Here is a 16,582-nt window from a genome sequence, read left to right as displayed (position 1 = left end):
GTCAAGCCACTCGTATTGACCGTACTTACCAGTCTTTGGCAACTGCACTAGAGAGATATCACTACGCTCCTGTGGCGACGATCCATGATATTCTAATGAATCGGAACCACGCCAAAACAATCGAATTAATAGAAAAATGATTCGTTATGCCTCGATAAAATGAAAAGAAAAAAAAGAAATTAGAGTACGAAGCAAATCGACCGAGACAACCAAGATGACTTTATGCCTCGAGAAGTATAACAGGCTGCTTAAGATGCATTAAAAAATTAACCAGCACTTTTATCCCAAACCTTTTTTGGGTATCTATATAATTCTAAGAACGCACTCTAAGGCTCCATTAGTTTCACGGAAAATGTAACTTTTTTGGAATATATTTTCCGAAAAGTGAACTGGAAAATGTAACCAGCACAATATTTTCCAATGTTCGACTAAGACTTGAAAATGAACTGGAAAATAATTTCCGCCGTTTGTTAAGGAAAATCTCATTTGATTTTTAAAGTCGTTGTTTGGTCGGAAATTGTTGATGTGGACTTGAGCATCCTTCGTGGTATGATTGGTGCTAACGTGAACAATTTTTGTAATTTTTTCAAAAAATCGAAATTTTTATTTTTGAATTTTTTAATATTTTTTCCTTTTCTTTCTTCCTCTGCTAGTCGCCGCCCATGGCAACGGCCGACGATCGGCCACAGGAGAGGGACGAGATTACCGAAGGCCGCCGAGCTTGAGTCTCGCATCACCTCGCCAGATCTGGCAAGGCTCGGCCGGGCGAGGTCGAGCCGAGCCTCACCTAGCCATATTTGGCAAGGCTTGGCCTCGGCTTGACCTCAAGCAAGCTCATCTTTTGTCTATGGCCGGTCGCCGACCGTCGCCATGGGCGGTGACCAATAGAGGAAGAAAGAAAAGAAACATAAAAAAATTCAAAAAATAAAAATAATAAAAATGTGTAGGAAGGATTTTCTCTTTTCATTTTCCCCACTTTTGAAGGTATTTTATTCATTGGGGAAAAATATTTTCCTTGACTAATTTATTTTCCGTGAATCGAATACTGAAAAATCCGGAAAACATTTTCCCGAAAGTTTGTTTCACGAAACGAATGGAGCCCAAGTCCGGTGCACGATTTTAAAAACTTGTTATATGTGTTTGGGCTTTGAATGAACTAACGATTTCACTCTTGAGATTAGGTTAGTGGATCAACACTCACCCATAATTCAGGGAGTGATGATTCCTAAAGCACCTTGGTGGGGTTATATGCTTCTTATTTCGAATTCTTTTGTATATACTAAATTTTTTTACTTAGCCCATATGACCCACCCACTCAATTTGATCTTCGACCCCTTGAGAACCAATTTGATCTCATAAACTTCAAAAGCCCGAGTTACATGTAGAAGAGCAAAACAAAAAGCCCAAAATTTTTAAAAAGCCCACTAATTGTAAGCAGACAAAATAGGATAAGGACACTAGAAAGAAGGGAAAAACCAAAAACCCATTGAAGATTGTTCACCGAACAAAATAACACCGAGCAAAACAAAGTAAAATCGATTTTTAATTGTTATGGCTATTATCGATCTTGTTCGTGTAAATAAGCAGATAAGTTAACGAATGTCGTAGAGGCACGTGTTAAGCTATCGATTGAAGAAATCTCATAAATATTTTGATGCATCGATCGTCCTTCTATTACGTATAATCAGCATCTTGAAAATTCTAATTTATGTTCAAGGCATTCGACCGATTTTAGTAGGCGTATGAGTATTTCGATTGGACCAAAAAGTCACGAAAACAAAGGAGTTAAAAGTGCCCGATGAAGCATGGAAATTATGGCTAATCCTCAGATTAGCTAATCCCACTTCCGGAGTTCGAATCTCATAATCACCCTTTATTTATTGCCGATATTACAGAAACACCCACTTCAATTTTTTTGAACCCTACTAGTCTCCGTTGTCTTTCCCTGTCTGAGTTTTCCCCCATTTCCTGGCGCTTCTTCTGCAAAGGTCGAAGGTCTGTGTCCCTCTCCTTCTCTCTCTCTCTCTCTCTCTCTCTCTCTCTGCCTCTGCATACAATTCCTGCGACTTGCGGTTAACGCCGGCAGGCGACTCCTGCTCTGTCCCTCCCGTCCCTCGGTACACTTAGTGGGTCCGCGAGCTGCGGCGGGCGGCCGTGTTTTTGTCGAGCTGTGTCTTTGAATTTGCTGTGCTGGTTGTTCTTTTTCTATCTGAAAACTGTCCTGAATGCTGCGGTTTTGCCCAGCTTGCTGATTTTGGTTGATTCCATGCGGGATAAATTGCAAAAAAAAAAGGGCTTTTCTCAATTTAAAAAGTTGGTTTTTTTTTTTTTCGGGTGTAGTGGCATTTTCCGGGACTCTATGAATTATACCCATACGCTAGATACTGCAGAGCGTACGATATACAGCTGGTGAAAAAGATGAAACTTGATTGTTTAGAGATGATGTGCACTGCAGGGTTTAACTCTGTAGACGTTGTTCGGAGTACTAAATTCTTACACGCTGAACACGAGATCATTTGCTGCTTTCGGTTGATGCCATGCGGGATAAATTGAAAAAGCAACGGGCTTTTCTCGTTAAAAAGTTGGTTTTTTTTGGTGTAGTGGCATTTTCCGGGACTCTATGAATTAACCCTTTACGCTAGATACTTCAGAGTGTACAATATACAGCCAGTGGCAAAGATGAAACTTGATTGCCTAGAGATGATATGCACTACAGGGCTTAATTCTGTAGATGTCGTCTGGGGTACTAAATTCTTGCACTCTGACCACAAGATCATACATATGCTCATAAAGTGATATGCAGTTATGTTATATCTCTGATGCTTGGTTACCGTGATTGAGTGGTTACTGTTGCCTGTGGGGATGTGCAGATCGTCACTGACTACTAGAATATAACTAGGAAAAGATTTGTATTGGTAGTTTTGGAAGGAACTAATTGAATTTGTAAGTACTATCAAGTATATGATGCATAATTATGTAAACATTGATGCTTCATGAGTCCATGCTTAAGAGTCAAGTGTTTTGACTTTTATCGGTCCATGGAATTCACAGGACAACTTAAAAGAGAAGTTCTTAAGCCATAATGCAGGCTTGTGGTGGAGCTGCAGTGACGGGGTCTCTGCAACAACCTATATGGACCAAGCCATCTGCCTTTTCCCCAAAAGGCTTTAATTTCAATGGATTTCCTCATCACGTAAATCCAACTTCAGTTAAGCCTCAATTGGCCTATATTAAAGCAAGTCTGGTTACTGGTCAGCCGCCCTCTTCAGTGTCTGTCCCTGTTGGCGAAGTAGAAGGTGACTTTTCTTCAACACCAAAGTTAAATTGTCCTTGTTTGAATGTGTAAAAAGGATATTAAATGCGTAAGCCATTCTGATTTATCAAAACCTTTTAAATCTTGCTTGCTTTTATCAGGTAGAAGAAGCAGCTTTATAGATTATACTTTGAGCGAAGCTGATCCTGAAGTGCGCAAAATTATTGACAAGGAGAAGGAGAGGCAGTTCAAAAGCCTTGAGCTTATTGCGTCAGAAAATTTTACATCACGGGCAGTTATGGAGGCGGTTGGGTCCTGCCTCACAAATAAATATTCTGAGGGGTTGCCTGGTAAAAGGTAAGTTTACTTAAATTTAAAGTTTCACTGGTAATTTTTTCCCCTCTTACCCATTTTTTAGCATGTGACATGGCTAATGTTATTATAAATCTCACAGGTATTATGGTGGCAATGAGTACATTGATGAGCTTGAAACCTTATGTCAGAAAAGGGCTTTGGCTGCATTTCACGTGGATCCAAAGAAGTGGGGTGTTAATGTTCAACCTTTATCTGGTTCTCCTGCCAATTTTGAGGTTTACACTGCAATTCTCAAACCCCATGACAGGATAATGGTGCCTTCTCTCTCCCTTTCTCTCTGCATTCATGCTTTTTTTTTCCATTCTTTTGGTTTTCTCAATAAATTGTAGTTAAAGTTTTATCTTGTTTATCCAACTTAGGGTTTGGACTTGCCTCACGGCGGGCACTTGTCTCATGGCTTCATGACTCCCAAACGACGGGTTTCTGGCACATCAATATACTTTGAATCGATGCCTTATCGACTTGATGAATCAACAGGTGATGTACCTTTTGTCTGTGTCTCGACTTGATGTCCAGGTTATACTTGAGTGGTTTCTCTGAAGTTTGGCATGCTAATTTTGCCCACTATCTATAACAGGTCTCGTTGATTACAACATGCTTGAGAAAACAGCCACTCTCTTTAGGCCTAAACTCATAATTGCTGGTGCCAGTGCCTACCCCCGAGATTTTGACTATGCTCGTATGAGGAAGGTAAGGGTTGCAATTGTTCCAATGGGTTTTGCTTTCCATTAGATTGCATCACTGAGGCACGGACTTTACTTCTCTGGCTGCTGAGTAATCTTGAAATGATATGCATGTGAAGATTGCAGATGCAGTTGGTGCTTTTCTTATGATGGATATGGCACACATAAGTGGTCTTGTTGCTGCTTCCGTGGTAGCTGACCCCTTTGAGTACTGCGATATAGTGACAACGACAACACACAAGGTGCTGAATTTTTCTTCCTTGATCTCCGTATTCTAGATCTTTTTTAATTGTAAGACCTATATGTTTATATGCAACTGTAGCCCATTTGTGGTTGAAGGAATGTCTTATCACTTTTTAATTGGTAGAAAGCTATTCTACGTCTGGTGGTTGAATGTCTAGAGGCTACTTACTTTTACAGCCTGACATCTGTCTCTTCTTACTTGTCTTCTCCTTTGTTTGTATTTTTTTGGGGTTAGAATAATAAGGGAGAGAGAGAAGAAAAAAAGAGAAGGGGGAGGGGGGCGCGGTGGTCAGCGTGCTAGAGGTGGTGCACTTTTTTTTACCTGGTCATCTCTTGTTTTGTATACTGCGCTTGCCTACGTTTTCTGTATCAGTGCACTTGTGATGAAAAACAATTGCTATACTTAAAATTCTCTCATGAGGTTTTCTCTTCAAGCTGTTATAGCAACGTCTGATAATATGAAACTTGTTCAGTCCTTGCGAGGGCCAAGAGGTGGCATGATCTTTTTCAAGAAGGAACCAGTTCTTGGAGTTGATTTAGAATCTGCCATCAATAATGCCGTTTTCCCAGGCTTACAGGTTTGTTGGAATTGTCTTTTAGCTCAACGTGATGTTTTGGATTGGCTTTTAGTTTGTTGTATTTGTTCCTTAGACGCTAGTCATTTTTCAAGTCATTGTGTGGCATTGCAACATTGACTTATGAATGCAGGGCGGTCCTCATAACCACACAATCGGGGGACTTACAGTTTCCTTAAAGTTTGCCCAGTTGCCTGAATTTAAGGCTTACCAAAACAAGGTATGTGATGTTCCTTCCTGGTCCGTTCTTGTCCAATTTGTCCTATTGATGCACTTTGTTTTTCCTTCTGGAGAAATTCTTAACAATACATTCTTGCTTCTTTCTTAGGTTGTCTCTAATTGTAAAGCTCTTGCAAGCCGATTGATTGAATTAGGATACAAGCTGGTTTCTGGTGGGAGTGATAATCACCTTGTTCTTGTAGATCTTCGGCCACTAGTAAGTATCTCTCTTCTCTCAAGCCCTGGTTTCAGTGACTGATAGGTGTGGGTCGGAACTCTTAGTTAATTTTTTTTCCCTATCGGAGTTTGATAAGCTTTTCAACCAGATTTTTTGTATGAACTATGTCAGAGCAAGTTGTAGATTTATGTAATGAAGTAGCTTGATGCGGAGACTTCAAAAAGTTGACTTCTAGTTATTTCCGGTCCCCTGGTTTTGGCCATGTTCAATCCGTCAAACCTATTTAATCTTTTGACAATCTAAGATGGATGGAAGCTGCTGCAGGGCCCATAATTCCTTTTTATCTTATTGAGCATGATGTATATTTTCAATTACTAGGGGATCGATGGTGCTCGGGTGGAGAAAATTCTTGATATGGCTTCCATCACCCTCAACAAGAACTCAGTTCCTGGTAAGTTGTGTTAGTTTTGCTTGGACTGTATTTTCTATGCGAATCTGTGTTTGTCAGGATTGAATTGCTAGTCCAGTCGAAGTAAACATCAATTAATGTTTATTTCGAAAGGCGACAAAAGTGCCCTAGTCCCTGGTGGCATACGGATTGGGTCACCTGCTATGACAACCCGAGGTTTTACCGAGGAAGAGTTCAAAGCAATTGCGGATTTTATCAATGAAGGCGTTCAAATTACTCTTGAAGCTAAACGTTCCGCTCTGGGGTCAAAGCTTCAAGATTTTCTCAACTTTGTGAAATCTCCTGACTTCCCTTTGAAGGAAAAGGTTTCAGATCTTCGTCAGAGGGTGGAAGCTCTCACTACTCAGTTCCCCCTGCCTGGACTGTAATTTTTACTCCTAACCTTGGCTTGTGGTAAAAAGCACAAAGGGAGCTGATGGCAGAATGCTGCCACAATTTTGGTTCCATGGGAAGTCGGTGTCTGCTTTTCAAGTATTATACTAATCATGATCGTCTGTAATGGTTTTTATTGTACTAGTTGACAGTTCAGAAAAGAATAACGTGGTCAAGCTACCGGGTCTGTCATTTCCCCATGCTTTCTCTTAGAGTTTTCACTGAAGATTTTGGAAACTCTTTCTCACCTATAGCTATTCTCCCGGGATGCGCAAAAGATGCAATGACATTGATTTGTGTACCCAACTTTTGTTGGTAACATCGATCTCTTGTCTCTTTTTCTGAATCGGATTTCGCAATAATGTTACGGAACTATTGATTCTTGCCTTTCCATCAAAAGATGCTATGATTAGCATGTTCAGGTGCATGTGAGTAGGGATAATGACATAAATCGTCTTGGAACTTTCACTTATTCTGCAATGTAGTCTTTTAACTTTCTTCTACAACGTCGTCCTTAAGTTTTTGAAATTTTGATTGAGTTGGTTCTTCAGTTGAACATTTAGCATTTGTCAATTACTGACCAATCAATTTTTTTTTTCAATTTCGTCTTTGAATTTTACTTGCTTGTTCAATTTCATCCTTAAAATATTATACTTTTGTTTTCTCTTCAACAGAGTCTTCACTTCATCAAAATTTTTCTATAACCGTTATTTAGGAAGTTGTTTTCACTTTTCATCACGATCCATTGACATAACATAAACACTTTACATGTTGATATGTTTGTGTAAGATCGATCTTGATGAATAATAAACGCGTCGAGTATGAATTGACTCTTTTACTTGTTTATATTGCATTCGAACTCGTTTAGTTAAACTATTTAAAATGTTTCTTGTGTTACACATGGAAGTACTTATAATATGTAAAAACAATAACTTTTTGTATAAGAATACATTTCTTGAATTTTTGGGTTGTATAAGTTTGATTTTTAATTTTATAACATAGTTAGGAAACATTTTATATTGGGGTTAAATCTAAATTTGACATTATGCAATCTCGAGAGAACAAGAAAATATAATCAGGGATTAGATCGAACAAATAAACAAAGTACAAGGACAACCGAGGAAAAGTTTATCAGATTTTGGTCAACGGATCGACCGCATTAAACAACTTTCGGAAAGATCGAGGAACACATCGAATGAAAAGGTTGATTAGCAGACAAGTAAGTGTTGCTGCTGGTTCTTTAGCAGAGATGTAAGTATTGCAAATGCTCAACTAAGGGCCAAGTTCGATCCCTTTTGCAGACAGCGACTTTTCCTTCTCAACATTTCGGGAAAAGCTAGCTATGTACATCCGACAAGTTCGTAGGAACATACGGACTTCGTTACCATCCGTTGAGAAAATCAAGAGCATTCGTAGAAGTCTCTCTCTTTTCCTTTTGTTAAAGATGGAAAGTGCACTCGTTGATCAGCATGAACGCGCCCTGGACATGCTCGGTAATCGGCGATTTGACTGTAAATCCAAGTGAAACAGGGCCAGACGAAAAACAGGGGCATGAATTGGGGACGCAAGGCGCAATTTTTCTCTCGGAATTGACGTCGCCGAAGAGTAATATGTTGTGGCTTCTGAGTTAACTCAGTGACCCGCGTAGACTTGTTTCTTGGGGCGGGATCGCTCTTTCGTTACAATCAGCAGAACCCTGTTGGCTTCATTCGTTTCTACCTTTTCTTTCCTGGGTTTCCATGGAATCGGTGAATGCAAAGGGAAGGAAACCTCGGATTCACTCACGCTGCCAAATGCCCATGTCTGGTATCTCTCTATCTACCGTTTTCATAGTTCTCGTGATGTCTCTACTCGTGACGCATTCTTCTTGACGTTGTGAATGAACAATCTAATCTTGGGGTGTTTCATCATCTTTACTGGCAAAAGTGCGCGTGACTGTTTGGGATGTCCGTCTGTGCAGAACTATGTACTGCATGGCTTGATCAATGGTACTGCAAATATTGATTTTGCTGGAGACAGTGTATGAAAGTCAATAGCTTGACAGCTAGTATGCGCGTGATGGGTCTTCTACTTTGAGTTTGAGCTCTATACGAGTCACTTCGTAAAGGAAGCTGAAATTGCGGTTGCTGGTGAGTCTAAGTTCAAGGCTCATTTTCGAGGACCCTAACGGGTGTCTAGGAGATAAAGAACTTGGTTGCAGGGTACTCTTTGGGATTTCTCATCCCAACCAGACAGAATAGTTTACTAGGTAAATACCGAGAGTATCTCAGGATCGTGTTGGCTGATTAGGTGAGCCGACCCTCACAAACTGATCAGGGACAATGTGTTTTTCTCGTCAATATGAACGCGAAAGTTTGAAGTTCTACTTATGAGATTTGCTTGTATGGTTAGCATTGATCAACCAGGTGACAGCCATCAAAGATTTCATTCCTAAGCCACCTTTTTGCTTGTGGCAACTTGATCTTTACCCACTTAACCAAATCATGTCTGAATACCTTGCTATTGCTACTACTTAAGAGTTGACGTCATATGTCCTCAGAGCTCTTGGAAATCTCTTCCTCCTAAGGAAGTTTTGACAAATTATTCTAGCAAATACGAGAACAGTGGCGGTGATTTTACCTGCTTTTGATTGGTAACTGGTAACCTTTTCCACCCAACCAATATCCTGAAAACCGCAATCACAATATATAAGCAACATGGGTTTAGTTCACAAAGTGATGGCAATCACTTGAGCCTGGAGGATGAATAACATTGGTTTGCAGAGTTTAAGCAAGCAAGACCACTCTGATGTTGACAGAGTCTACAGTTTATGATGGAAATAACAGACTAGTCTCAGTTCATTCTGAGCATATTATCCAAATTAAATAGCCAGTTACAAAGCACCACCAAGATTATGAAGTCCTGTCCCAAACAGAACTAAAGAAGTTTCTCTGAATGTGCCATTGAGACTTTAAAAGAATGGAGCTCTTTGAGGCTTCCCTTTTCTTCGGCGCGGTGCTTTGCTAGGCTGAGCATCTTTGCTTTGATTTTCCTTTGTTGGAGCTTGGACAGAAAGATGTGGAGGCTCCTGGTCTTTGGTTTTTCTCGAAAAAGCCATGACCTGAAGTTTTAATTTCTTCAGCGTAAAGCACATGGTTTAGCCAAGCATATTCTAAATGACCAGTATTTCTGCCATGGTTACCTTGCAAGAAATGGAGCAGTAATCATAGAGGTCAGGTTCCGATAATCTTCTCTTGCAGATCTCACAGGATGTCTTACCATTTGATGTTGTTGGACCACTATGGGGAAGAGGGTTCAGGGCCATTACCAGTCTCTTGTTGGACTTGTATGGCTGAAACTTGGAAGACAACAATATACTTAAATAAAAAGGATAATGCCTTGGCGTCCCAGTGAATCACAACGGCAGCATCAACAATACTACCACCTCAAATGAAATCTGTTCGCAATCCTATAAATGCGACCATTAACAGGCAATCTCGAAAGCAAAATGTCATCTATCTTTCTCTGTGTATCGAAAGGTACCTAGTCTTTTTTTGACATGCATGTAGGACTTATCAGAAAACCTATTAGATGGATATAAAAATGTAAGTTGCTTCTGCCTGTTCCTTCTATATTTCTTGCCGGGTACAATTCTTTTAATTGTTAACCGTGTCTTCTGCTTTGCCTAATGCATGCGCCACTGTGAGTGGACAAAGATCTTGTAAGAGTGAAATTATGAAAATTATCATAACTTGTCCTCAGCAGATGAGCAGAATTCTAACTGAATATATCCTGATGAAGATATGGAAGTGCTGTTTTTTTAATTATTGTATGTATGCCTCCACATATAAGACTATTATGGCCTGCTTATGCGTGTTGTTGTAATGTACATGTAGAAGATATGACTCAGAGTAACTCTGAAGAATCAGAAACTAGTTTCCACATACATTCTAAAGTTAGCATGAACACATTTCTTTTTTCTGATACAGAAATTATAAAGGGAATTCTAAATGAGTTAGTATTTGTAGGGCTTCCAACATTTCAAATTCCAACCGTCAAAAATAAAAGTTGAGGCAAAATGGGTAAAAGTTGGAGTCACCCCAAACACCCACTTAACCTTTCCTAGAGCTATCACATGCTTTACATCTGCATTTCTTCTAGCTAAATAGTAAAACAATCCACCTCTGCAGTTAGGTGTAGCTTTTAATAGAACGATGACCTTCCAGTGTTACAGAGGACAAGATCACAACTTGTTGCAGACACATCGCACACTTGATGTCTTAAATAGAGTAGTGAACCATCCACAATTTTCCCTAATAAAATTTAGGTTCAACAAGTCTTTTTCGAAGCAAAAGTCTATCATCAAATCGCGTATATATCACCAAATATCCTTTACTTAGCTAAAATACCATTGATGAGTGTTGAAACTTGCAATTGTAGAGTATAAAGGAGGTACCTGTATTCTGGAGCAATCGATATGCTTTTCGATGGAGGAGAGGGAGACAACATCCTTGTAGACATGTCTATAGATTTTAAGTATCTTGTGTTGGCGATGACTTCCTGAAGAGATGCAGTACTGACAAGCAGATGAATCACAGTTGATGCAATACTTATTTAACTCATTCCTACGAATTGGGTGCGCTGAACATGATTCGAAGAAAGTCTTCTGGAGGAAAGAGTCGAGCCATTCTGGGTGTTGCTTCTTGCGATGGTTTTCAGTATCAGCCTGCTAAAGAGACATGTTAATTAGACAATGTGCATTTAACTTTACCCTTTTCTCTCCCTTGCAAAATTTGATAGAAAAAACACTCTAAGCGAAAATTAGAACCTATACAGATGCTATCAGGACAGAGGAATAATATGAACCGAAAGAAATCTATCAACATTTTGAAATATATCATAACTCATGTTCTGGATAAAAAGCATGGAAGGGAAGCTGGAGCTTAAGATCTTATTGAATAAAAGAATGGTTATGCCTGCTTCAAGAAAGCTGCTCCTTATTCAGGGGATCAATCCATTTTGTGGGGGAGTCAGCTTAAGGTTCAGGTATCTATGAAACCTATCTAGAGATTATGTTTGTTATATCTCACTCTTCTTACTGAGGTTGGTGCTCTTCGCTATCATTCATTGAAAATACAGCTTATGAGAATCTAATTCTACTTTGTCCATCTGTTATACCTTTTTCATAGGCCTACTTTAATCGTTGCCGGGTTAGGTTTTTTTGCTACCTGAGAGATTATAAAGAGGGTCCAAGGGATATGAAGTTTATGTGTCTCCACTGAAGGAAACTTCTCATTCAGAAAATTATGTTACTCATGGCAATGAAACAAGGAGGCATGTACCTGACTATCAGGCAAAGCGAATTTTCATGATAATGGGTATATGTTGGTTTTCATAGGTATATGATGCAAAGCTTTCTTGAGATATTCTGAAAGAAAGCTCTTTTCTATTCTATAGTGGTCGTATATAGAGAAATGGGCATATCATTGACTATCCGACAAGCTCCACTCCGCGGAAAACGACAACTCTTGGTTTTCACAGTTACGTGATGCAAAGATATCTAGATATATGCTCATAAGAACAATAGCAGAAATACACTGAAACTAAAGCCGTGTAAATTTTTCGACTCTATTGTAGGAAGACAGAGTCTTAGGTTGCATATGTGATAATTTCTGATTTGTATTTCACGTAGAAAGTAATCTCTATGGCATGCTCATGGATTTAAGTCATGTCACAAGACACCGGGAATACACATTGTATGTAGAGGTCTTAGCCGTTTCAGGTCAAAATATCTGATTTATCTAATCATTTGATTGCAGAAAAGAAAAATTGGATCTCTTATGTCATATTTAACGGTACTAATAATTTTTTATCCTACATCTATGTGCAGATGCAATGATTTCTCTTGATATAATGAGAATCTTAGAGGAGAGATGCTGGAATGGAACTCCTGTATGCCGACTGATCATTTATCGACAAAATCAAGATACACATCAGTAACTTCAAGGTCGTCTTTGGCAAGAGATATTAATCTCATGTGAAAATATTTCATGACGACAAAAAGGTCGGTACTTGTACTGGTGTTTGTTTCTTTTGGTCAAAAAGTCTGAGGTAGTTTATCAATTCAACTGTGCATAAGAATGAATTTTTATTTCTGACAGCCACAGATCTTAATCTTGTTTTCATTATTTGCACTTTAACTCTTAGCTGTTGGGGAGGGTAGGAAGTAGTCAAAATAAATTGATAGATTGGTTCTTCCATGACCTGATTTAGTTTATGCTACACAATAAAAAAAAAAATTGACTGCCCATAAAGAAGGAGATCAAGGAGCCTTAAGGAATGATCTGATGCTACAAAGCAGTTGAAGGTAAGTAATGAAAGGTTTCATGAATATAGGAGAGAAAATATCAAAAACATTAGCTGTCTCACATATGGTGCACTAATTGAGAAGGAGGAAGACTTGCCATTTTTCTTGTCAGAACAAAATCAGTCCTGGATCTCAAGGTGTTGCAGAAATGGAAGCGTTGCCCGGAAATTGAAGAAGAATCGTGATAGGGATCATGAAGATGATACTGAGCGCATGATCGTATACACTATCAGGAAGACGAGAGTAGGAACGGGAATTATCTATGAAATAAAATTGTATATAACGGACTTGGCGATGGAACCGAGGCAAGTAATACTCTGGATTTCTTTCTCCTTTATTCATCAGTAATTAGCTTGCATCGTTAAGAGACATCTGTTAATCTCAGAATGGTTAAGTTTTCTTTCATGACATGTAACATAATTAACACTGGCCTTTTCTGTCTAATTGATGAACAGAAAAGTTAATGATATGATTTTTATGTCCATATAGAGATGCCATCATATCCTAGTGATGCTTTCTGCTTCTGATTCAACAATTAATATGGGGTTTTGTTTGTTAAGTAGAATCTGGCAGGACTCGGGGAATCAGTCATATCACACCAAACATCCCACTCTACAGCTGTCGAGACCTTAATCCACGTGTTCATTGCTTCATGGACGGTTGAATGTTTTTCTCACCAGTTTTTATTTTTCATGTAAAACGATAAGAACTCTTCGACTTTACTAGAAGATATACCAACCATAGCCATTCTTTTGATCTCCCACTGTAGTAGAGTTTATAGATGATCAAAGGATGATTATTTGGCAAAAACGGCTGAAATGGAGCTTGGTTGGATGCTTGAAAATTACAGTTGCTTTTTACCGAAGAGTTGTATTGATTGTGAGGCATGACATAAGTTGTCAAGATTTCGACCTCAAAAGAGCATCGAGTTTGAATGAGCATGACTGGTTATAACTGCAGGTTCCAGGTCCGCTCATAAGCTTTTAACATGTGATATTGGCTGGACAAAGCAACCCTGCACAATTTCTGAAGTGACTGCAAATTTGTTTTCTTTACATATATATTTTGAAGTCCACTGCTTTCCGAGTAGAGAAGGTCTCAATGGATATGAGTCCAGGTTCGAATGCATCCGAGAGGGGCAATCTGTTTTAACATTTGGAGCATGTAGCTTGCTGACTCAGTGCCAGGTGTGCATGCCGAACCGCTCCTCCTAGAAGACGTTTTGACCTGAGGCGAATCGTCCCAAGTATGCCTTCAAGACTTGGCACAATTACGAGACATGCGAAGCTTATTTGAGGTGACACTCATTTTTGGCTTCATTTGTAACTACTCATCTTTTGATTTGCCCAGGATTTGATGCAATGAAAACAATTTTAAACTCCTGTAGCTGTTACTCAAAACGTTTGCACAGTGGGGCTCCTGTTTTCCCGTTAGAGTATCGATTTCAAGAAGAGAGATAATCCATAGAAGGAAAATCCAAAAGAAAACAAAGATACAGTAGAAGATTACATGCCCGTGTATTATGACTCTTTGGTCCTTGATTTCCTAACGAGCCTTCAGGGGACTAATTTCCAGTCAAAAGTCAACTGAACTGAAAGTGTCATGAGAGCAAAAAAATGTGAGTCACCACGAGTTCTTCAATGGCTTCTCTAGCAAAGCAGAGAGGTACATCTCTTGAAGCTCGGGCCCGCGGTCAAGCTTCCTCCCCACGATCCACTTCAGCTTGTTGAAGCCGACACTCTCAATCACCGGTGCATACAGTTTCTCCAACTGATCACCGGAACAGAAGAAATGGTCCAGCCAAAACAACCCTCCAGGCCTCAACACTCTGTACACATCAAACAGCAGGAAATGCAGGAGTGTTGTTGGGATCCAGTTACTCAACACATGCATCGAGTGCACGATGTCAAGTGTGTTGTCAAAAATTGGCAGCCTCTGGGAGATGCTCATGTACAGAGGCACAACTCCCCTGGAAGCAATGAAGCTGTTGAAAGGGCCATTCAGGTTCATGGAGGTGGTCACAATGGTTATGTTCCTCTGCATCATCCGGACGGCGAACGTGGCCACCCCACCGCCGATATCTAGCCCAATCCTGATCGTCCCCGGCGGTTTCGTTGCAAGGACTTCGTCAATGGTGAAGTCGAGGCCGCCATGGCTCTCGGTCGTGGTCCACCGGGACTTCTCCCGCCCCTCAAGGTCAAAGCAGTCCTTGCAGTCATCGAAGCCTTTCTGCCGGTGCTTCCGGTTGATGAGGCAGTCGTAGTCCTTGCACGTGTAGGCGGTCCACACCACGGAGTTATCTGAAGGAGTTGTCCACATGCACGTCGGATAAGGATAAGGCTCAACATAGTCAGGAGGCGCAGCGGGGCGGCAGCGGCGGCGGGGGAGGGGTTCGCAGCCATGTAGGAGTAACTTCTGCGTGAGGAGCTCGTCATCGGGGCAGGAGCCATTGGCGGGGTACGTCATGAAGCGGCGGAGATCGTCTAGGTACCTTGTGCAGCCGCTGCCAACTGGAGGGAAGATGGTATCGGAGTCGAAGTTGGAGTTGAAGCCGAAGGGAAGGGAGTGGCCTGATGTGAAGGCGAGGAACTCGGGGGGGAGATCTTTGGTGGCGTCGGATCGTTTGAATTCGTCGTGCGAGACTGTGGTGGAGGGAATACTATTTGTCGAGGTGGTTCTAACGGTGGCGGCCAGGAAGTAGGAAGCGAGGGAGCATGGGGAGTAGAAGGTGGTGGAGAGGAAGAAGGTGAGGAGATTGGTGGAGAGGAGGACGACGAAGAACAGACTGGTGGAGAGAGAGCGGGGCTTATGATGGCGAGGTGAGTCCATCTCCAATCCAATGCGTTCCGCGTTTGCAAGTCCTTACTTGTTTTGCACACCAATGGTTTCACTCAGAAATGGACTCCGCGGTGTGTATGGTTTTAGCAGTTGCAGGGTTGAAGTGCTGTGTAGTATATGGAACGGTAGAAGCAGCATTGACTGAAAACCAGAGTTGCATTTAGGCAGGCATGGATGTGATCACTTTACAATAAAAAAAAAATGAGCGAGAGGTGAGTCATAGTGGTGAGAAGCAATTAAAGTAATGGATGCTTTGGTGAGGTTAAGTATTGGAAGCTTGTGGAAGGTCAACGGTTGGGGAAGTTCCATGAAGTTTGTGTTGTTCAGACTCTCGGCTCTTTTCTTCTCTGCAGCAGACATGCATCCATGGATTGCGGATCTCCTATTCGATTCATATTTGAACGCAGAGGAAACCAAAGACCCGGAATTTTGCGTCCGTGCAAGCATTAGCCTACTTAATATAATCACCAGCTAGCATCCCTTAATAACAAGAAAAGCCTTCTCGTACAAGTATAAAAAAAAAAAAAAATCTAAACTTGTTACTTGCTAATCACTCAAAACTTGTCGGTTGTAATCCAATGTTTACGCCATTTCTCTGTTTGCCATGCAGAATCCACAGTTGACTGGCAAGAACAGAAAGATTTCTCTGTGGCTCTGCTTGGATTCTCATCTCATCAAGAAAAATAGCACTTTCTTTTGTAGATGGGTACTTCAAACGCACATAGAACGAAGAGATCACGTGCATATCCCCCACAATTCACGAATCCTCGCTTACCAATTCCCCAGTTTCAATATATCTTAAAAGCAAATTTTCGATAAGCTAACTTAAAGCGAATTTTGAAAATCTTGAGGTGACTTTTATTACTCCTCATTAAAGGCCTAAACTTTTTCACTCAACAACGTTCGACCGAAGTTTTCACAACCACACTTCCAGAAAGCTTCCCTGCTGTTAACATACTTGCAGTCAACTTTGATCTGCTCCTCCTGTGGAAGATGTTAACACTGCTCTTCGGTCCCTCAAACCTTGGTAG

At 40.5% G+C, this 16,582-nt stretch overlaps 1 protein-coding gene and 1 long non-coding RNA gene across 7 annotated transcripts in view; both read left to right on the top strand.

The window, feature by feature from the left end:
* LOC115681400 (serine hydroxymethyltransferase 3, chloroplastic) overlaps positions 1-6,543 on the top strand; it is a 32,379-nt gene extending 25,836 nt beyond the window's left edge. The window contains exons 2-13 of one of the 3 annotated variants that reach the window (XM_056306822.1): positions 1,935-1,995; positions 3,052-3,296; positions 3,415-3,610; positions 3,708-3,882; positions 3,988-4,105; positions 4,206-4,318; positions 4,431-4,553; positions 5,028-5,132; positions 5,263-5,349; positions 5,458-5,565; positions 5,905-5,977; positions 6,089-6,543. In XM_056306822.1, coding sequence (XP_056162797.1) covers positions 3,083-3,296; positions 3,415-3,610; positions 3,708-3,882; positions 3,988-4,105; positions 4,206-4,318; positions 4,431-4,553; positions 5,028-5,132; positions 5,263-5,349; positions 5,458-5,565; positions 5,905-5,977; positions 6,089-6,363 — 1,587 coding nt within the window. In that variant the 5' untranslated portion in view covers positions 1,935-1,995; positions 3,052-3,082 and the 3' untranslated portion in view covers positions 6,364-6,543. Of the gene's footprint in view, positions 1-1,838; positions 2,118-3,051; positions 3,297-3,414; positions 3,611-3,707; positions 3,883-3,987; positions 4,106-4,205; positions 4,319-4,430; positions 4,554-5,027; positions 5,133-5,262; positions 5,350-5,457; positions 5,566-5,904; positions 5,978-6,088 lie in introns of those variants that run through there. The other 2 variants (XM_030605339.2, XM_030605338.2) reach the window with 2 other exon arrangements.
* A 1,051-nt stretch (positions 6,544-7,594) lies between these two features.
* On the top strand, positions 7,595-16,329 carry LOC130136720 (uncharacterized). Of its 4 annotated transcripts, none has more exons than XR_008815485.1 (6): positions 7,595-9,885; positions 10,787-11,392; positions 12,237-12,410; positions 13,674-13,959; positions 14,064-15,532; positions 16,162-16,329. It is a non-coding gene; the product is annotated as an uncharacterized LOC130136720 (long non-coding RNA). The 4 variants fall into 4 exon arrangements; XR_008815483.1 differs by lacking the exon at positions 16,162-16,329 and adding an exon at positions 15,642-16,130; XR_008815482.1 differs by lacking the exon at positions 16,162-16,329 and having other exon boundaries at positions 7,599-9,885; positions 14,064-16,130.
* The last annotated feature ends 253 nt before the right edge of the window (positions 16,330-16,582 follow it).

Source organism: Syzygium oleosum, unplaced genomic scaffold (assembly GCF_021117445.2).
Source record: "Syzygium oleosum isolate NSW1041296 unplaced genomic scaffold, Sole_v2.1 Sole_v2.48, whole genome shotgun sequence".
Lineage (NCBI taxonomy): Eukaryota > Viridiplantae > Streptophyta > Magnoliopsida > Myrtales > Myrtaceae > Syzygium > Syzygium oleosum.
The sequence above is the reverse complement of the archived record's forward strand: the minus strand, read 5'-3'. Positions and strand labels throughout refer to the sequence as shown.